This window comes from Arvicola amphibius, chromosome 7, assembly GCF_903992535.2.
Source record: "Arvicola amphibius chromosome 7, mArvAmp1.2, whole genome shotgun sequence".
NCBI classification, from domain to species: domain Eukaryota; kingdom Metazoa; phylum Chordata; class Mammalia; order Rodentia; family Cricetidae; genus Arvicola; species Arvicola amphibius.
Window position 1 is genome coordinate 92979034 of NC_052053.1, and position 18093 is coordinate 92997126.

The window sequence follows — 18093 nt, forward strand, 5'->3', positions numbered from 1 at the left end:
TGTCTGCCTGGTCTCAAAGCCCGAGGCAAGGTTCTCAAATGGGTAAAATAATAGCTCTGGCACTCAGACCGTGTTCCCTTCTCAGCATAATGGCTATACTGCATGACTCCATCATGGTACTGAAATGGCAAAGGGCTAGGAAAGCAGTCGTGATTCATGGTGACAAACCTCGGGCTCAACAGGCAAACTTCATGCACCTTGCTATTTATTTATCAAGATGGAGACGGAAACAGATGGGTAAGGATGGCGCAGCATTCAGGTGTAGCATTCTTGTTTTCCCTCTTTTGTTTCTCTGTGTAGACCTGGATGTCCTGGAACTCACTTTGTAGACCAGGCTGGCCTCCAACTCAAGAGATTCTTCTGCTTCTGGTTCCTGAGAACTGAGATTAAAGGTGTGCACCACCACCAGCCAGCCAGGTGTAACATTCTTATCACGGCATGCCCCCAAATCTTAGATTTCTTTTCTAATAAGATCTAGAGGACTGTTACACAAAATGATCTCACTAATTCACACAAATATTTACTACTTTTCTGGATTTGCCATTCTTTTCAGCATGGAGGAAGGCGGATGAAAGTAGTAATCCTTGCCTCTAAGGAGACGACAATCTAATGCAGAGTGTCTCTGAAATATTCATATATGTATGTAGCAATGATGGTGAGAGATTTGGATTTGGATCAAATTATCGATAACAATGGTCACATACTATCTCAAAGCTTTCAAGATCTCTAAACCTGGAGACCAAGTGTCCATGGATATTGAGAGGGAGCCTGTGTGTGGGACGTCTATGCACACTTTAGAACTGAACACAAGTCTATATGTGTGCACTTTTCTTCTTTTTCAGAAGAATACATCTCTGATTTGATTCTCAAAACGGATCATGTGAACTGAAAGGCACATGGACTTGTCTAGAGCTGCGTTCACACTGTCCTTGGAACCATACCAGGGTCACTAGAGAGTGATCTCTGCTGTGTTCATAGAGGAAACCCCATCAGAACACGAGTGGACCAGGTGGGTGCTGTGAAAACTGTCCCTCTCCCAGCTGTAGAGATCTGAGGGATCTGGGGTGGGGCCATGGGGTGGTTCTCTCCCTCCCTCTCTCTCACATGTGTCCCTAGAACAAAAGGCAATCCTGTTCCAGATGAGCACACAGAGGGAGGTATGCACTCCTTGCAAGCTGGTGACTCTGGAGCAAAGTGAAGAACGTATTTTTTTCAAGGATATAAAAAAAAAAGCCACCCTTAAGCAATTATACTTTGAACACTCCTCCAAAGACACCTCATGAGTAGTTATTAAATCGCTAGCTCCAGTAAGCAACAAACACATGTTTTAGGGCAGTTTAAATTCCTTTTTTAATTCCCGAATGCTGATAAAATGAACCGCAAGTTTATACTCCAATCACCAGGAGATAAGAGCTACCATGTTAATCATACTCTAAAGGGGGTTGGGAAGTGTGAAGAATTCTGAAGCACCGATGTGTCAGATCTGAAGCTTCCTGGCAACTGCCTCCCTCTTTTGAATGTCACAGTCTACAGAACCCCTTACACGCATAGTTCCCTCTTCTGAACGTCACAGTCTACAGAACCCCTTACATGCATAGTTCCCTCTTCTGAACGTCACAGTCTACAGAACCCCTTACATACATAGTTCCCTCTTCTGAACGTCAATCTACAGAACCCCTTACACGCACAGTTCCAGACAACAGTAAGAGCTCCAGATCAAAGTCTGCTGGATATTCATGGGAAGTCGGCCTGAGAAAATGGCCAGATCTCTTTTTTCCAATGTATGTATTCTGTTTTTGTGAGCTGGGGGCTACTGCTCGCCTGATAAGTAGACTTACACATATGAGCAAGGGATTGCCAAGGCAGGATTGGCTCCCCTCCTCCACTAAAAAGAAAGCATTGGCCATCCTACAGAATAATCCAATGAGGGCCCAATTCAATAAATAGTCGATCATCTTGATTGAGCATACGACTCTCAACTTGCATCCTGGAGAAGAGAGTGCTTGCAATCACTAAAGGAGATGTTTCTTCCGGTGTCCTGTCTTTGCAGGAGCAAAGGCGTAGTGACAGTTCTGCAGTGGTGGCACAGAACAGCGGGGCAATACAATGCTCAGCCATGTTAGTCCATCTGAGTTCTGACTCAGAGGAAGAAGAGGCAGTGACCACTAAGACAAAACACACAGAGTCGCAGAGATCAGAGATGGAGTCCTGGTACGGTGACTTTCCAGTGTGTGACCTTAGCAGTCACTCATCCTACTAGCTTGTGTATCTTCATCTTCAAAAGTTAAAAAAAAAAATGGGAAAAGCACTTTCCTTGCTCCTAAAATGGAAGCGATAATGAACACAAACTGCCATTAACATACTGCCTAGGACAAAGTAGGAATGCGATTAATGTCGGCTGATTTGGTGTGTAGGGCAGGTGTGCTACAATCATTGAAAAGGAATGGAAAAGCAAGTATTAGTCTTAAAAGACAACACAAAACCCAAGAGCATATAGAAGAGAAGTTCTTTCCCCTTTACCAAGCACGTGGTTTGTAGAAAGTACAGATCCCGCACTAAGTGATGGGTTAGAAAGAACTGCCATTATGTGGTTTACAGTCAGAGGCAAGAGATGCAAAATGACTATCATCCACCTGCTTTAAAGAGTGGCTGGTGACGGGCTGAAGGCATGACCACGATGGGAAGACTTCTGGTTGTGGTGGCAGGCACTCTTCATTGGTTTATTAAAAACTATGTCTGGATGTTTTAGAGAACACTGTGGGTGGAGGGTAAAAACTGGACAGAGTCTGGTCTTCAAGGATCTTATAGTCCAGTGAATGAACACATTTAAGGACTGGGGCTGTGGATCAGCAACTGAGTCCTTAACTAGTATGCACAAGACTAGTATGCATTCAATCTCCAACACCATGTAGTAGTAGTAGCAATAATAACAAAGAGTGAGCACATTTATTAAATATCGTTGTCCCTCAGCATCCCCAAAGTATGGCTTGTAGGGCCTTTTAAAGATATAAAAATCTAATCCCAGCACCTGGGAGGCAGAGGCAGGTGGATGTGTGTGAGTCTGAAGCCAGCCTGGTCTACAACAGTTTCAGGACAGCTAGAACTGTTACACAGAGAAACCCTGTCTCAAACAAAAACAATCTACAGATGATCAAGTTTCTTATGTAAAATATAACTATATTTAAATATAGCATCCATATGCCCTCTCATAAAAGCACCTGAGATAGATTACTTTTTAAAAAATATATTTACTTATTTATTTATTATATATACAATTTTCTGTCTGTGTATATGCCTACAGGCCAGAAGAGGGCACCAGATCTCATTACAGATGGTTGTGAGCCACCATGTGGTTGCCAGGAATTGAACTCAGGGCCTTTGGAAGAGCAGGCAATGCTCTTAACCATTGAGCCATCTCTCCAGCCCCCGAGATAGATTACTTATATGATGTAAAGGCTATGTAAAACTTTGTTGTACTTAGTTGTTTAGGAGGAATGACCATGGGGGAAAAGTCTGTACATGTTCAGAACAGATGCAGGCTTTTCAGAATTTACTATACTGACCCCAGAGAACACACAGACACAGAGGACAGTCCCTGAGTCAGGTCTGAGGTATCGACACCAAACTTAAGGAGCTCAATGTCTGTTAAAGGAGAGAGTTATGTAGATACACAATTAGACGGCGGACTCAGCACACCAATGGGATTCATGCAGAGGTATAGATCAGACATCGTGACTAAGAGTCGTCTCTCCCGAGAAGATGGCAAATATTAAGGCATACAGATTAGCAGAAACCCTAGCAGAGCTATGCAAAACCCTGCGCGCTGGAACGGAGACAGGCAGTGCGCTGCAGCCAGACTCTCAGGAAGACCATGGGTAGCATCCACTAGTTTGGTTTTACATCACAGAGATTCTAAGAGCAGAGAATACTAGGATCAGGCATGTGATTTAACATAACAAGAGGTCTTTAACGAGGAGGATAAGCAGGAGGACACTGCCAGGAGACCGTTTAAGAGGTACCTGTGCTGTCCACCTGAGAGATAATGGAAGCCTTTGGCGGAGCAGTGATGTAACTTAGAGAAGATGCAGAGCGGAGACACTGGAGTCAGAATGACAAGACTTAGCAACAGCTTGGTGCAGGGAAGATGGAGATGGAGGTGCTGATAAGCCAGGCTTCCACACTCGAGTTTCAGGGGTATCAATGCACCAAGGCAGAAATGAAAAGAAAGGGGAAAGCCAACAGCTTTCAGATCCACTGAATGGAAGAGTCTTCTTGCATGCTTCTGAGCATGTTCAAATGTCTGGATGCTGGCAAGATAGTCAAGCGGAAATGTCTAGAAGGCAGTTGAATATTTAGACCTCAAACTCAGCACAAAAGTTTAAGGTTAGAATGCATATTGGAGGTCTGGAGAGCTCAGGTTAAGAGGACTGGCTGCTCTTCTAGAGGTCCTGAGTTCAATTCCCAGCAACCACATGGTGGCTCACAACCATTTCCAGTAGGATCTGATGCCCTCTTCTGGCATGCAGGCATACATGCAGACAGAACACTCATACAAAAAAAAAAAAAGTTAAAAAAAATGATGCATTCTGGGAGAAATCCACAGAGGTACCAGATAAAGCTGTGTGTGTAGGGGGATTTCCCCCAAGGAAAGGTTCACTGGAAGACACCCACAGCATGAAGGGGACAGAGCCCAGGACCACCTCACTCTCCTCACTCAGCACCCCTCAGCTGTCTGTGCTCTCTGTGTAGGGTTGAGGCTTCATGAGCTTCCCCTACACATCAGCACGTCTACTGGTGTCACCCTTACTCAGCTCACGCTTAGGCAGCCATACTGGAAGACTCCATGGGTGTAGCTTCTGACACTGCCATACAATACAACCATCCAACAAAGCCTGTTCCTCTGGCTCTCAGAATCTGAGTTCTGCAGCCCCTTCTGCAGTGATCTTGAGCCTTAGGAGCAGGAGTTGTGTTGCAGATGTATCAGGCGGAACTGGGCTCCACCACTCCACATTAGGATACGTTGTGGTTTTCTGTAATGGTCTCTGTCTGTTGCAAAGAGAAGTGTCCTTGGTGAGGAGTAAGGACTACATTTATCTGTGGGTAAGAGGACAAATATTTAGAGCCTAGTTAGGGATTACACTCCTTTAGTAAAGTGGCAGTAGTGGGTTCTCTTCCGAGATCCATGACTTCACTAGCCCGAGAGAGTTGGCTAGGTTTCCAGTTCCAAGCACGAGTTCCCTCTTGTTAAGCAGGTCTTAAGTCAAGTTAGAGACCTGCTGGTTACGGCCACAGTGCACATGCTACTACTGACTCCTTAGGATTACTGTGCCATGCTGGTGGCTGCTGTGGCTTACATACAGCATCATAGAGGGGTATGACTGTTGGTCACCCCTCCTTGGAAGCTTGCATGGGGTCTTTTGGTTCCATGAAAGTTAGTCTCAAGGGAGAGGTTTTTTCAGGACAGACCCAGGTCAGGATCTCTGGGCCTGTGTCTGAAGCAAAATCTTCTACCTCTGCTCTTTTTTTTTTTTTTTTTTTAAGATGAGGTAAACACAGCCAGACAGGGCAAGTAACTTCCCAGGTCTCATTGGTAAGGTTCCCCTATCTACCTTGTTGTCTTTCTAGAAACAGGAACAGGCGGCAAATGTGGTACTAAAGGGTATATTTTCTATCAACAAAGACTATAGAGTCAAAGGAAACAGTAAACAGTCCCAGACCAGAGCTAAAGTGCACAGCAGTTCATGTGTTCAGATGAGCACAGAAGGAGAAAGAAAGCTTCCAGGGCCAAGTCCTGCCGCCTGTAATGTGCAGAGAGGACGCTAGCACCCAATGCCAGGAGGCAGCACTGACTCTCAAACTGGAACCTCCGAGACTGAGTCAAGGTCCACTGGGGACCTTTCTAGGGGCTCTTGAAACAGACAGCATGATCCAGAGTCCCTCTGGATACAGAGGAAGAGTGAAGGACTAACTTCTGCAACCCAAACATTCTGTACCTTTCTATGTCCTTCCCCAGGGTTAGGCTGGGAAGTCTCAGAGCAACGGAAATGAAAGAACCAAGTGGTTTTCTGCTCCGCTCCCCATCAAAATGAAAAATCTCAAGAGCACAAAGCGTCTCCCCCTCTTCTGTGTCTGTCAGCACATTTCAGGAGGCCTGGCCACGTCTCTGCATGGCTGGCTGGGGGGCAGACTGACACGGCACACGGGTTCGTGGTGGGGCCCTGCCTGGGTGGTCTGTTGCTATCCCTTTGATTAAATTCCCAGGCTGGGAGAGCTGGAGCTGCTCCTAATGATAGCTGGGTCCTGAAATCTCAAACTCGCTGGCCGGAGAGGGCCAGAGCTCCTCGACGGCCCTGCCTCCTGCTCCTCACCACAGGCTGGGCTCCTTCACCACATTCTTCTGTGCACTACCAGCAATGACCACAAAGGGCCTTGTCTTTGCTCATCTGCCCTCCCTTGCAGCCCTGACTGAGGCAGAGAGAGTGAGATCTCACCCCTAAGCTGATGCCCTATCCCAGCATCCCAGGACCCCTCCCGCTACAGGTACAGATGCTTCTTAACACTGCTGTAAGGAACCCACACCTCAGTCACTAAATGATCCCATCCCCGAAGATAGCCCCCTTAAACAGTGTCTGTGAGGTACATGTGCACCCACAACAAGAGGTATAAAACATTCTCTGCACATTGTTATTCAATGCATACCTCAGAAAACAAGCATGCTAGATTAGACATTTTTCTGATTGTTTAAGGGGCCACTGTTCATGAGGTGGAGAATGTCTGCTATTCTTATTCTAGGACTTAAACAGAGCTGCACAACAGCAGAAAAGATGTTTTAAAATTCAGAGAAATTAGCTTCTGCTTTTAGCTATACAAATTCCTTAAAAATGTAGGCTCTAATATAAATTCTAAGTCCCTTTTCATCACTTGTGGGTAGTTAAGAAGAACTGTCTTTGGCAAGCTTACTATCCCTTAGTATTTTCACTAGAAAACAGAGGAGGAAGGGGCGGCACTGCCTCAGCCTGCAGCTCCCCGGCTTCTCGCTCAAGCTCCTGTGTCTGGGTGGTTTCTAATCACCTACAAGAGGCTCAACCAGCCCCTCTGAAGGCCTGGAAGCCTGCAGGGCTTTGCTTTCGGCTTCAGGTCAAGTGCCCAGAGATGACTCTCCAAGTCCGACTCACCACTCTACCTGCTGCCCCACAGACACGTACGCCAGGGTTCCAGGAAGCTGCTTCTGCCCTTCTTGTGATGGAGCTGAAAATGAGCGCTTCTAAGAAGACCGCTTCGGCCTTTTTTCTATCTCCACCGGCGAGCTGGGTTGTCCTTTAGGTAGTTTTGACATTCCCCGAGAAAATCTCTGGTGTGCTCCTGGCTATCAGTATTGTTTGAGTGGTTACTCTTATAGGACTGAGTTATTTCTCAGTCAGAGAGATGTCACACCATTGATGGGATGCTCTTAGGGGCTTGGATAAAGTGTTCTCTTTTAAATAAATAATCATAACAAAATCCAAATTTTATAGAAAATGCCACTGACTAACAAGACAAGTAGTTGAAATTACAGATAAAAATAAAATGTTTTTTTCTCTTCTCTGGGGAGGAAAACATGAAGGAACGGAATGGCCAAGATGTGGGAAGGACAGAGAGGGAAAGCAGGAAAAGAGATTTCTTGATTGAAGCAATAGTGGAGAGGGTACCTGAACTGGCCTTCCTCTGTAATCAGACTGATGACTACCTTAATCGTCATCACAGAACCTTCATCCAGCAACTGATGAAACTAGATGCAGAGATCCACAGTCAGCACTGGACCAAGCTCCCAGACTCCAGTCAAAGAGAGGGAGGAGCGATAATATGAGCAAAAAGGTCAGGACCATGATGGGATATCCACAGAAACACTTGACTTGAACTAGTGGGAACTCATTGACTCCAGACTGACAGACCGGGAACCTGCATAGGCCCAAACTAGGCCCTGTGAATGTGAGTGGCAGCTGTGTGGCTGAGGCAGTCTGCAGGGCTACTGGCAGTGAGACCAGGACTTATCCCTTGTGCTTGAACTGGCTTTTTGGAGTCCATTCTCTTTGGAGGGATACCTTACTCAGTCTAGTTATAGGGAGGAGGGCCTTGGTCCTGCCTCAAAGTGATGTGCCAAACTTCGTTGACTCCCCACGGGAAGCCTTATTCTCTCTGAGGAGTGAATGGGAGTGAGGTAAGTGGGAGGTCGAGAAAGCAGGAAGAGGAGAGGGAGAGAAAACTGGGATTTGTATGTAAAATGAGAAAAGATTATTTTGAAAAATAAATTAAAAACCTTAAGTAATTAAATTTTTATTAGTAAAAATTAAAAAATAAAATTTCTCAGAAATACTCTATAATTTAATTTTATATAAATTTTCACTATATACAAATAATTTAAAATCTGCTTTCCTTGTCCAATAAAGTCTCTTAACTTCTTGCCTACAAAACAATTAGATAATAGTTTACAGGATATAACTAAAGCAATGCTCAGAGGAAAATTCATAGCCTTTAACATAGAGTGGATGAAAATAAATTAGACATGCAACTCAAGAAAAAGAGAAATAAAGATAAGGAAAGCACAAAGAGGGATTTAGTAAGAAAACAAAATAATTAATTCTACCACAATAAAGCAACAGTATTAATATATCCAGAATTAATCTTATGAGGAGGGAGCTATCCACTAGGCACCCACTTTCTGATATCCGTATCAGAAAGCACAGATACAGAATTGAATCAGGAACTGAGGGAGAAGGAAGTATGGAGTCAGAGGAAACCAAACACCCGCGGCTTATGGACACAAAGCTGCTTGTGTTGACGGCTACAGTTAGTTCCCAGGTGCGAGCACAGAGAACCGTCCAGAGCTCCTGTCCACTTCCCTCCGGAAAGCCATAGGCATTTATCACTCAGTTCAGTTAAGAGATGGAAGCAGCTTTCCTTATTAACACAGCATAAAAGAAAAAGCAGCTAGAGAACAAACGTTAAAGTCCACTACAATGCATTATTAGTTATTAAGTAGCAGAAAAAAATAACAGAAGTTTCCAAATTATAAAATAAGTAACTGTGTCCTCGGAGAGGAAATGGCTGAGTAACAACTGAGCTTTTCTCTAACAAAATGCATTTTTCTAACAACTCACTGTCATCACATTAGAGACAATGTACTCCAAAAGCCTAAAGGACCAAAATAACTATTTCCCCAGTAAATGGCATCAAGACTTTGCAAAGAGCCTTTCACACCCCATCTTTATGACCTGGCTGTGTTTTTCCCATCAGTAAACACATCGCAGTGGCTGAGAAATGAAGTGCTCAGGATGGTGCAGGCAGTCAGTAAGAGAAGGACACAAATCTTGGGCTGGCTAATCTGCCCCTTCCTAGGTGCTCCACCCTGGTTTTTGCATGGTACAGCACCTCCCTCAGTACCCTACTGCGGAAACGTAGAAAGTTAAGGCTGACATCTAATGGCAGGTTCTGATTCTCACAAACGGGAGCTGATGGGCTTGCGGAGCACAGGCACATAGATTCATTACAGATGAGAAAGAACGAAGGGGTTAGCTTCCCAGTGAGGGTACGGAAACCTGATTCCTATAGGATCAGGATCTTAGAAGTTTCTGGGCTCTGCAACATAGCCAATGATAGAAATCAAAAATATGTAAATACACTAATACTGATAATAATTTCCTGATGCTCCTAGATTAGTTAACTGGAAGCCAAAATGCCAGCTCATGACCAACAATCTTCACTTTTCCTAAGAACAGTGGACATTTTCAAATTTCCTCTCTATTTCCTATGGCCATGCCTAGTCCCATTCGTCTATGGCAGATATCTAACTGTCCAGTCCCCTTCCAGTCTCACTGCCACCTTGTCATATTTCTTTGCTTCCAACTACAGCTTTGGTCTCTCCACCTGTTTGTTTCAAACTCCTAGGGACTGAAAGGGAAAATGACTGCTGCCTGCTATGCTGAGACGAGGGCGGGGAAAGCCAAGTCCACGTCAGGCTTATCTTTCTTTGCTCTAATATATTTTTTTAACAGAGAACTGGGGTACCATAAGAGAGAGGTGTGTTTCCTACTTTCACATGTACTTGAAGCAATTTTCACCTCTACTCCCCAGATTTAGTCATCACTACAACAATCAATTAAAAATCTTAACACAACAGGAATATAAAAAAATGTAACCTCATAGTGAATATCATGGGAATACTATCAGTACCTCATTTGGAAGGTTTGATTCCATTAAGGAAGAAGGTTTCTACTTTTAATTCAATCCCATGAAGACTATCAGAAGAGAGAACAAAGAGAACCCAAAGGTCATAAAAGTGCCATGTACCGTACACACACACACACACACACACACACACACACACACACACACACACACACACAACACACACACACACATATCCTAGAGTCAGGGCCGTCAGGTCTATGTCTGCCATATCTGTGTCAATGTCAATGATCGTTAGACATGAAACATTCTAAGATCACGAACTAAACAGAAGGACAATAGGGTGGAGAAGAAAATGTTATGAGACTCTGATAAAAAGATCTATAAAACTCACTGGACAGATCCTGGGCTGAGAAGGTGACTCAGTAAATAAAGGCATTTGTTCGCCATGCCTGATGACCTGAGTTTAATCTCTGGAACCCATATGGTAGAAAAAAAAAAAAAATAACAGACCCCTGCAATAGTCCTCTCATTTCCACAAACACTAATGATGGGTGCAAACAGGCTCTCTCTCTCTCTCTCTCTCTCTCTCTCTCTCTCTCTATATATATATATATATATATATATATATATATATATATATATATATAAAATACAGTTCTAATGCCTGAAAATCATATTTACAGTTCAAATTTAGATACTACCTATGCAGTACTGTGTATCATAAGAGCCAGTAACAGATTTAACTTTGCAATGCCTGTGAGAGTCATTTTCTTCACAGTTAAGGAGAAACAGTTCAGATCACAAATACACAGAAACCAGCTGAGCCAGGGAAGGATGGTACACCCGCCACGTCACACCCACTCCCTGGCCCAAAGAGCCCAGCCTGGTCTGCCCCTACCTGCTGGGTGAGGAGGTTGATGTGAGTGGCTGGAGAATATTGCCTGGCTGCCTGCTTCTCTGCCAGCCGCTGGAGTTCGGCCGTGACCAGGCTTTGGTTGTACCTTCTGTTGAATGAACCATCTTCACCTTCTTTTTGAGTTTTGGCTATTCCTGAATGATGCTTAGGAGGATGGCATGAACCTGCTGAAAAAGAGAAGAGTTCTCACCCACTTAGAAATCATGTCCCGAATAAAAGGAGAACAACGGCAAACAAGTATCAGTGGACAGACACTCTGCTGAGTCCTAGGGAGCTCTGACAATGTGAAGGCCAAAGATGACCTCGGAATGGCAAAAAAAAAAAAAAAAAAAAAAAAAAAAGGGAAACCCTTACCATGCCCTAGAAAGTCTTCCTACTGCCAGATTATCATGTGTTTATTGGTGTGTGTTGGCTTACAGAGAATGTTCTCACTGGGAGATGAGGAGAGCCAGTGTTAGGATTAACTGGGGACAGCTGAGCAGCAAGCAACCACATGGCACTAGGATCTAACCTCAGCATCAGCAGGAACAAAAGAGAACCCAGACCTTGAAATTCTGCTTCTTGTTTGGCTTTATTACATAAATACACACGCCGTCTGTGGCAGCCATGGTGACAGCACTCACATTCTTACAAGGCGCCAAAGGGAAGCAGGTAGGAAAGAGCAACTAAACTAAGCAAGTGTACTTAAAGAATAGCAGCCTTGTATTCATGAGTTACGGGCCTCTCAGAGTTCAAGTTTCTTCCAACTATTTGGTCACAATAAAATCAAGGTTCAAGGTTCTTTTCTGATTATAAAATATCTCACTGAAAGATTAGTTTTGAGTCACAAAAGCAGAAATACTACACGTTTTCCTGTTCTATCCACTTACGTCTCTTTGTGGTGCGGGGGATGGGGGTGGAGCTGGAACCTCATTCTATCTACTACTGAGCCATACCTCCCAGCCCCTTCCGCCCTCTTACAATGCATTATCATCCTATAGACACGATGTAGCGACGCTGCTCTAAAACGCCTTTTCATATTACTGTATTAACTGGTGTATACAGACAGCTTTACAAGGCATGAGTAAGTTACAGGCACCTTATGAACACCTGTGACGTTTCTACCACTAGCATACGTTAACCAATTGCTCCTCTCCATCCTTACTCTCCCTCTTTCATTCATTCTCCTCCTTTCGGACATAATTTTATTAAATACGAAGGAATGTTTTCCTGTATGTGTATACATAAATACTAGATAATTTGGTTATTTTCAGGCTCCTTAAAAAGGCATCTCCCAATAGTCGTTTCCCAGTGCTAACTTTCATCATTTAACATGGCACCGATGAGAGGCATCCTCGCTGGCCAGCATGGACAAATTCATACATTTTATTTGCTGTTCTTCTGTCCGGCAGTTCCCTGAACCGACTGTGGTTATAAACAGCACAGTGGCACTCGGGCACATACTGCAGTAGGGTTTACCCTGTGCCTCTGCCCAGGGGTGGGACTGCTAGGTCACAGGGTCCATGTATCTTCAACCCGAAGTGACAGGATCCAAGTGGCATGTCCTATACTCCTACGCAGACATTCCTGTTGACCCACACATCCTTTAATGCTCGGGACTGTCAAACATCCAAACTCCCCTTTCTCTAGGAGGCTAACCAGTTACCCAGTTAACAATGATGCTGGACGTTACTGCTTTCCTGATAACCTTATCATTTTTCTGTAGTTAATTTTCTTGAGTTACTAGAGTTGTACTTCTGTTTTTACTTTTGTTTCCATATAATAACCTGTAAAGAATTTTTTAAAGTATTAAGTTCTATATCTGGAAAAAATGCTTTTGTTTTTTGAAACAGGATCTCATTCTATTGCCCAGACTGGCCTCCTGAACTCAGGATACTCCTGCCTACACAACCCAAGTGTGGGTGTCACCATTCACAACTCAAATTTATTTTTATGCATGGTTGAGGCCTGCAGGGGTCTGATCTCACTTACCACAGCACCGTGTGTGAGAAAGACACTGTCCCACTGATGTACAAGGCTACCAACTTGTGTGACTTTTCTACTCTGTTCCTTTGGTCATCGTGTGCTTTTGCCGACACCACACTTTTTACCTTTACGTGAGTCTCAACAAAGAACTCAGAGCTCCTCAGTGTCGCTCACCACTTCGGAACAGGCTTACGAGTTAAACAGATACTCGCTGAGGTTTTTGTTTGAAGCCAGAGATCAATTTGATGAGTGTGAACTGAGGCCTCCTATGCCACACACAGAACATTTGCCCGCTGACTTAGGTCTTCTCTGAGGATTTTCCACATTTTAGAAAACATCGTCTTAACGTTCCCCCGGGCAGCTTACAGTTTTCTGCTAATGTTCAAGATGCTTTCTATAAACAGCTCAATTAGAGATGGGACTCAAAGGCTATGCATAATCAATATCAAAGAACCTAAACTTGGGAGTGTGGCCTCTGGGAGGCTGACCACGCCCCACAGGATGCCCACACTCCCAAGAGTACATAAGCACCACAGCTGATAAAGTATACATAATAAAATTTAACATTTAAACTTCTTTGAGTCTTTGCAGTTTTTACACAATGTATTTTCATGACACTGTTTTTACCCACCCTCTCCCAATTCCCCCTTCACTACTCATCCAACTTCGTGTTCTCTTTTCATTACATAAAATTTCAATTCAAACAACTCTTGTCTAACATCATGCAGCTAAGTCTTTTCTAAAATGCACCTAGAGACCGTCTTATATTTTGTAGGTAGACAGAATATTATCTGCAACTATATCTTATTGCCTCCATTTTAGTTATCAGTTGTTAATCTTTTATGCTGGTTTTAAGATCCAGTAAAACGCTGAACAGAAGAATAGGAGCGCGGTCATCATTTTGCCACTGAGACAGACACATCTGCCGGCACGGGGCAGATGGCCTCTGTTCTGGCTAACAGGGACCTTCTCTTCTCAGTATGCAGAGGGTTATCATGAATGATGTGGAGTTTACCCAATCTTTTCCTGAATTTACAATGATGCCAGGAACACCTTTTACCACTGCCACATCTTATACAACTGAACCTCTCCCATCCTTGAACAGACTTGCTTATGGCATATTCTCTCCGATGTGGCTACATTGGCTGGCTTTTATTTTGATTAGAATTTCTGTGTCTGCATTTACAAATGAAGGCTGTTTCTAATTCTCCTCTTGAACCTTACCACTAACTTATTTTGTTTTCAAGACAAATCCAATCACACAAAATTGGTTAAAGGGTGTTCTTCTATTCTCTAGCAGTGTTTAATCCCAGGGTTATCTAATTTTTGAAAAAGCATTAGAAATTACCTATCAAACTATCTGGGCCTTATTATTTCTTTCAGAGAAAAGCTTTAAGTACTATACCAATTATACTCACAAGACTATTCTGGCCTTCTTCATCACAATCTGAATCAATTTTACACGTTATGCCTTTAATGAAGTTTGTCCATCTCAATTTGGGGGAATAAATTGTTGGTCATATCCTATTTTATCTCATCTATACATCTTTCTGTGTCTGCTTCTTTATTCCTTCTATAATGTTCCTGTCTTCTCTTTTCTTCATCCATTTCACCAAATGCATATCTTCTTTAGGAGACAAAGTTCACTAGTGGCTTTGATATCTTTATTCTACTTACGAATTGTGCAGCTTTGGCAAAGCTCTTGATGTCTTTCTCCTTAGATGCAGATCACTGTTCTCCTCCTCCACACACCAGGACACGCAGCTGTCCATTGCTATTCAGTTCTAGCATATTTTCTTTATATTAAAATTTCTTTTCCCTTTTTTGACTTTGAAATATACAGAGATTTGTTATATATTCCTTTGTTATTGGCCTTTAACTCAGTTGCAATGTGGGTAAAGTATGATAATATATGACTCCAAATCTTATAATTATTTTCTTGCTTATGATATAGGATATAACTGAGTTTTATAAATATGTGTTCTTGACTAGATATTTTCTCTATTTCTTGGGTGCACAATCCTAAATATGATCAAGAGACAAGCTTGCTATTCTGTTTGAATCATCTTTTAAAAAGACTACATTTATACATCTATTTATGCAGTGCGCGTGCAGGGGCACATGTACACAGACAGCACCATATGTATGGGGCAGTCAGAGGACAACTGCAGTTTGTTCTTTCTCACCACTAGTTGGGCCTCAGGGACAGAGCTCAGGCTGTCAGCTTGGTGGCAAGTGCCTTCACCTACTGAAACATCTTGATGCCCACCCTCCACCCCTTTTAATGGTAAAGTTTCACCATGTAGTCCAGACTGGCCTGGAACTTACTACGTAGGTTAAACTGGCCTTCAACTCAGAGATTCATATGCTCTTACCCCTTGAGTGCTGGGATTAAAGGCATGTACCACCTAGCCTGACTAAAGGTAGTTATTTATAAGATGTGGCTTAGGTATAACTCATTTTTAACACGGGCATTATTAAATTATTTAAAATCTCAACCAATGTTAAAACACTCCCCAAAATGGTTCACCATATAATCTCTATGGACTTAATTTTTAAAATGCAAAATTGACAATCCCACAATTTTCATAAAAATGTAAGAAACTCCAAAAAAGCCTCAAAAGATTTGAGAAAGAAGAATAAAGTTGGGAGAAGCCTTGGTGATTTCAAGACTTAGTAGAAAGCTACAGGAGACAGTGTGGTGCTTGTGTAAGACTGAAACAAAATCATCAGGAACAGAACTGAGACTCCAGAAAGAGATCTTTCCATTCGCAGGTAAAATTTTCAACTGTAGGGAAATAACATTTTTAAATAAATGGACCTGGAAAAAATGAATATCCATATCCAGAAGAATGAAGTTAACCCCTCATTGCCTCACACAATATGTAACTGAAAATGGACAAAAGTTCCTAATGTAAGAATCTAACGTGAAACTCGAAGAAAAAAAACAGGAGAAAATCCTTATAAATTTGGGTTAATGTTTTCAGATATGACACAAACTATAAGCAACATAAGGAAAAAATAGGGAAATTAGACTTCATCAAAACTTAAAACTTCTATGCTTGAAGAAAGTGAAAAGAACCAATAAACAGGGAGAAACCGTTGCTAAAGCACTCACCTGATGGGGGACCGGTATAGAGAATACATAAAGAACACAACACAATGATAAAGATATACCTCAACTGAAAAACTAGCAAAGAAATCAAACATTTCCCTTATGCAGATAAACAAATACTCAAAAGGCATGAGAAAATCATTAGCCATTAAGGAAATGCCAATTGTAACCCTTCTACACAATAGAAAAATACATAGACAGACAGGTAAACAGACAGATGGATTCTAACCCAAACCTTCTATGATGGGTAAAATCAAAAAACATTAAATGTTAGCAAGAACTTGCTTGATCAAAATGAGGACTCATGAAATTTATCACATGACCTAGTAATTCTACTCTTGCTATATACCATAGAAAATAAAAAATGATGTCCACGTGTAAAGGTTGTCACATTGCGTATAGCACCACTAGTCATAATGGCCAAAGTAGGGAAAAACAGATGCCCCAGCTGGCGAACAGACAAACAAATGCTGTAGCCATACACTAGAACACCACCAGCTGTTTACAGGCATTACACGTGACACATGCTCTAACAGATGAGCCTGGAAAACACGACGCTAAGTGAAAGAAGCCAATCACAAAGGCCATTTATTGTATAATTCTAGTTATGTGAAATGTCCAGAATAAACAAATCTGTAGAAAAAGAAAGCTACCTGTGCTTGTCAGAGGCTAGGAGGAAGAGGAAATGAGGGTGCCTGCTAATAGGGAGTTTCTTCGAGGGAAGAGAAAGTATTCTGAAGCTAGGCAGTGGTGTTGGTTGTAAGCATCTGTGAACATACCAAAGCCCATTGGATTCATACGAAATAGCCAAGTTTCTGAGTAGGGGTTATGTCTCAACAAAGCTGTCATTAAAACTGGGCTGGGGATATAGTTCACTGGTACGGTGCTTGCCTAACACATGTAAGGTCCTGGGTTCGATCCCCAATGCCATAAAATAAATGAAAAGAAAACTTGACTGATAATATGGGTCTACTTCATTTAAAAATAAATATCATATCTTACAAAGCCTTTAGTTATGTATTCGTTTGTAAATGTTGTCAGAAATAGTGACGTGAATCAGAAAGAATGCAGAGTGTCTTCACAGTCTGTGATCGTCTGCAGTGGGAAATCTAGATGCCTTGTCTTATTCATCTCCTTTTTAGAGGACCTAAAAGCAGTCCTGTTTCGTTCTGTATCAATGAATGGATGCTCGTGGACAAAAAGCAAGACCTCTCTTTAGTCACAGCAGAAGGCATCAAAAGCAAAGGGAACAGCGGGAGCTCTACCTTCACGGGGCTGGGGAGGGGCTGGCATGGCAGGCAGTCTTCATTTCTCACTCACCTGCCTTTGCTGAAGAGGGACGAGACAGTTTCTGGCTATAGATGTGTGCGGCACTTTGGAAAGAGGAAAAGGGGCCCATGGTGTAACTGCCTGATCGACAGCGTGGCAGGCCAGCGGGGCTTATGTTCTGGGTCCCAGAGTGTAGGGAGGAAGAAGCACTGTCGGGGACTGGGTTCAGTAAAAGTGCTGACTGGTGAGGCATGCTGGGGATAGCTGGAGAAATCTGAGATAAAGAGGAATGGTGGCCAGGACCTGACGAGAGGGCAGAGGTGGTAATAATAGGTGACAAGTGGGTGCTGGGAAGTTTCTGCAGAAGAACAGCAGCAGGACCAGAGAGAGAAGAACAATTGGTATAGACTAGTTTAGCCTCTTTTCCTGCTGAAGTGGTAAATCCTATTAAAGCAAAAACAAAACAAAACAAAAAAACAGGTCATTTTAGGACACATAAACATACAATTTTAGAACATCAAAATATGTTAACATGAAACAGAAATCATGCAGACTTTAACGAGTATTCATCTTGAACGTCATAAACGTTGCTTACCAGAGACAGCCTGGTAACAAGAATTTTACTTTATGATTATCCCTTCCTAAAAGCTTGAGTTGAGAC

At 42.7% G+C, this 18093-nt stretch overlaps 1 protein-coding gene across 1 annotated transcript in view; it reads right to left on the reverse strand.

The window, feature by feature from the left end:
• Ttll5 (tubulin tyrosine ligase like 5) overlaps nucleotides 1-18093 on the reverse strand; it is a 213509-nt gene that overhangs the window by 92404 nt on the left and 103012 nt on the right. The window contains 2 exon segments of the mRNA XM_038335728.1: nucleotides 11066-11250; nucleotides 17484-17876. Of these exon segments, the coding sequence (XP_038191656.1) occupies nucleotides 11066-11250; nucleotides 17484-17876 (578 nt within the window).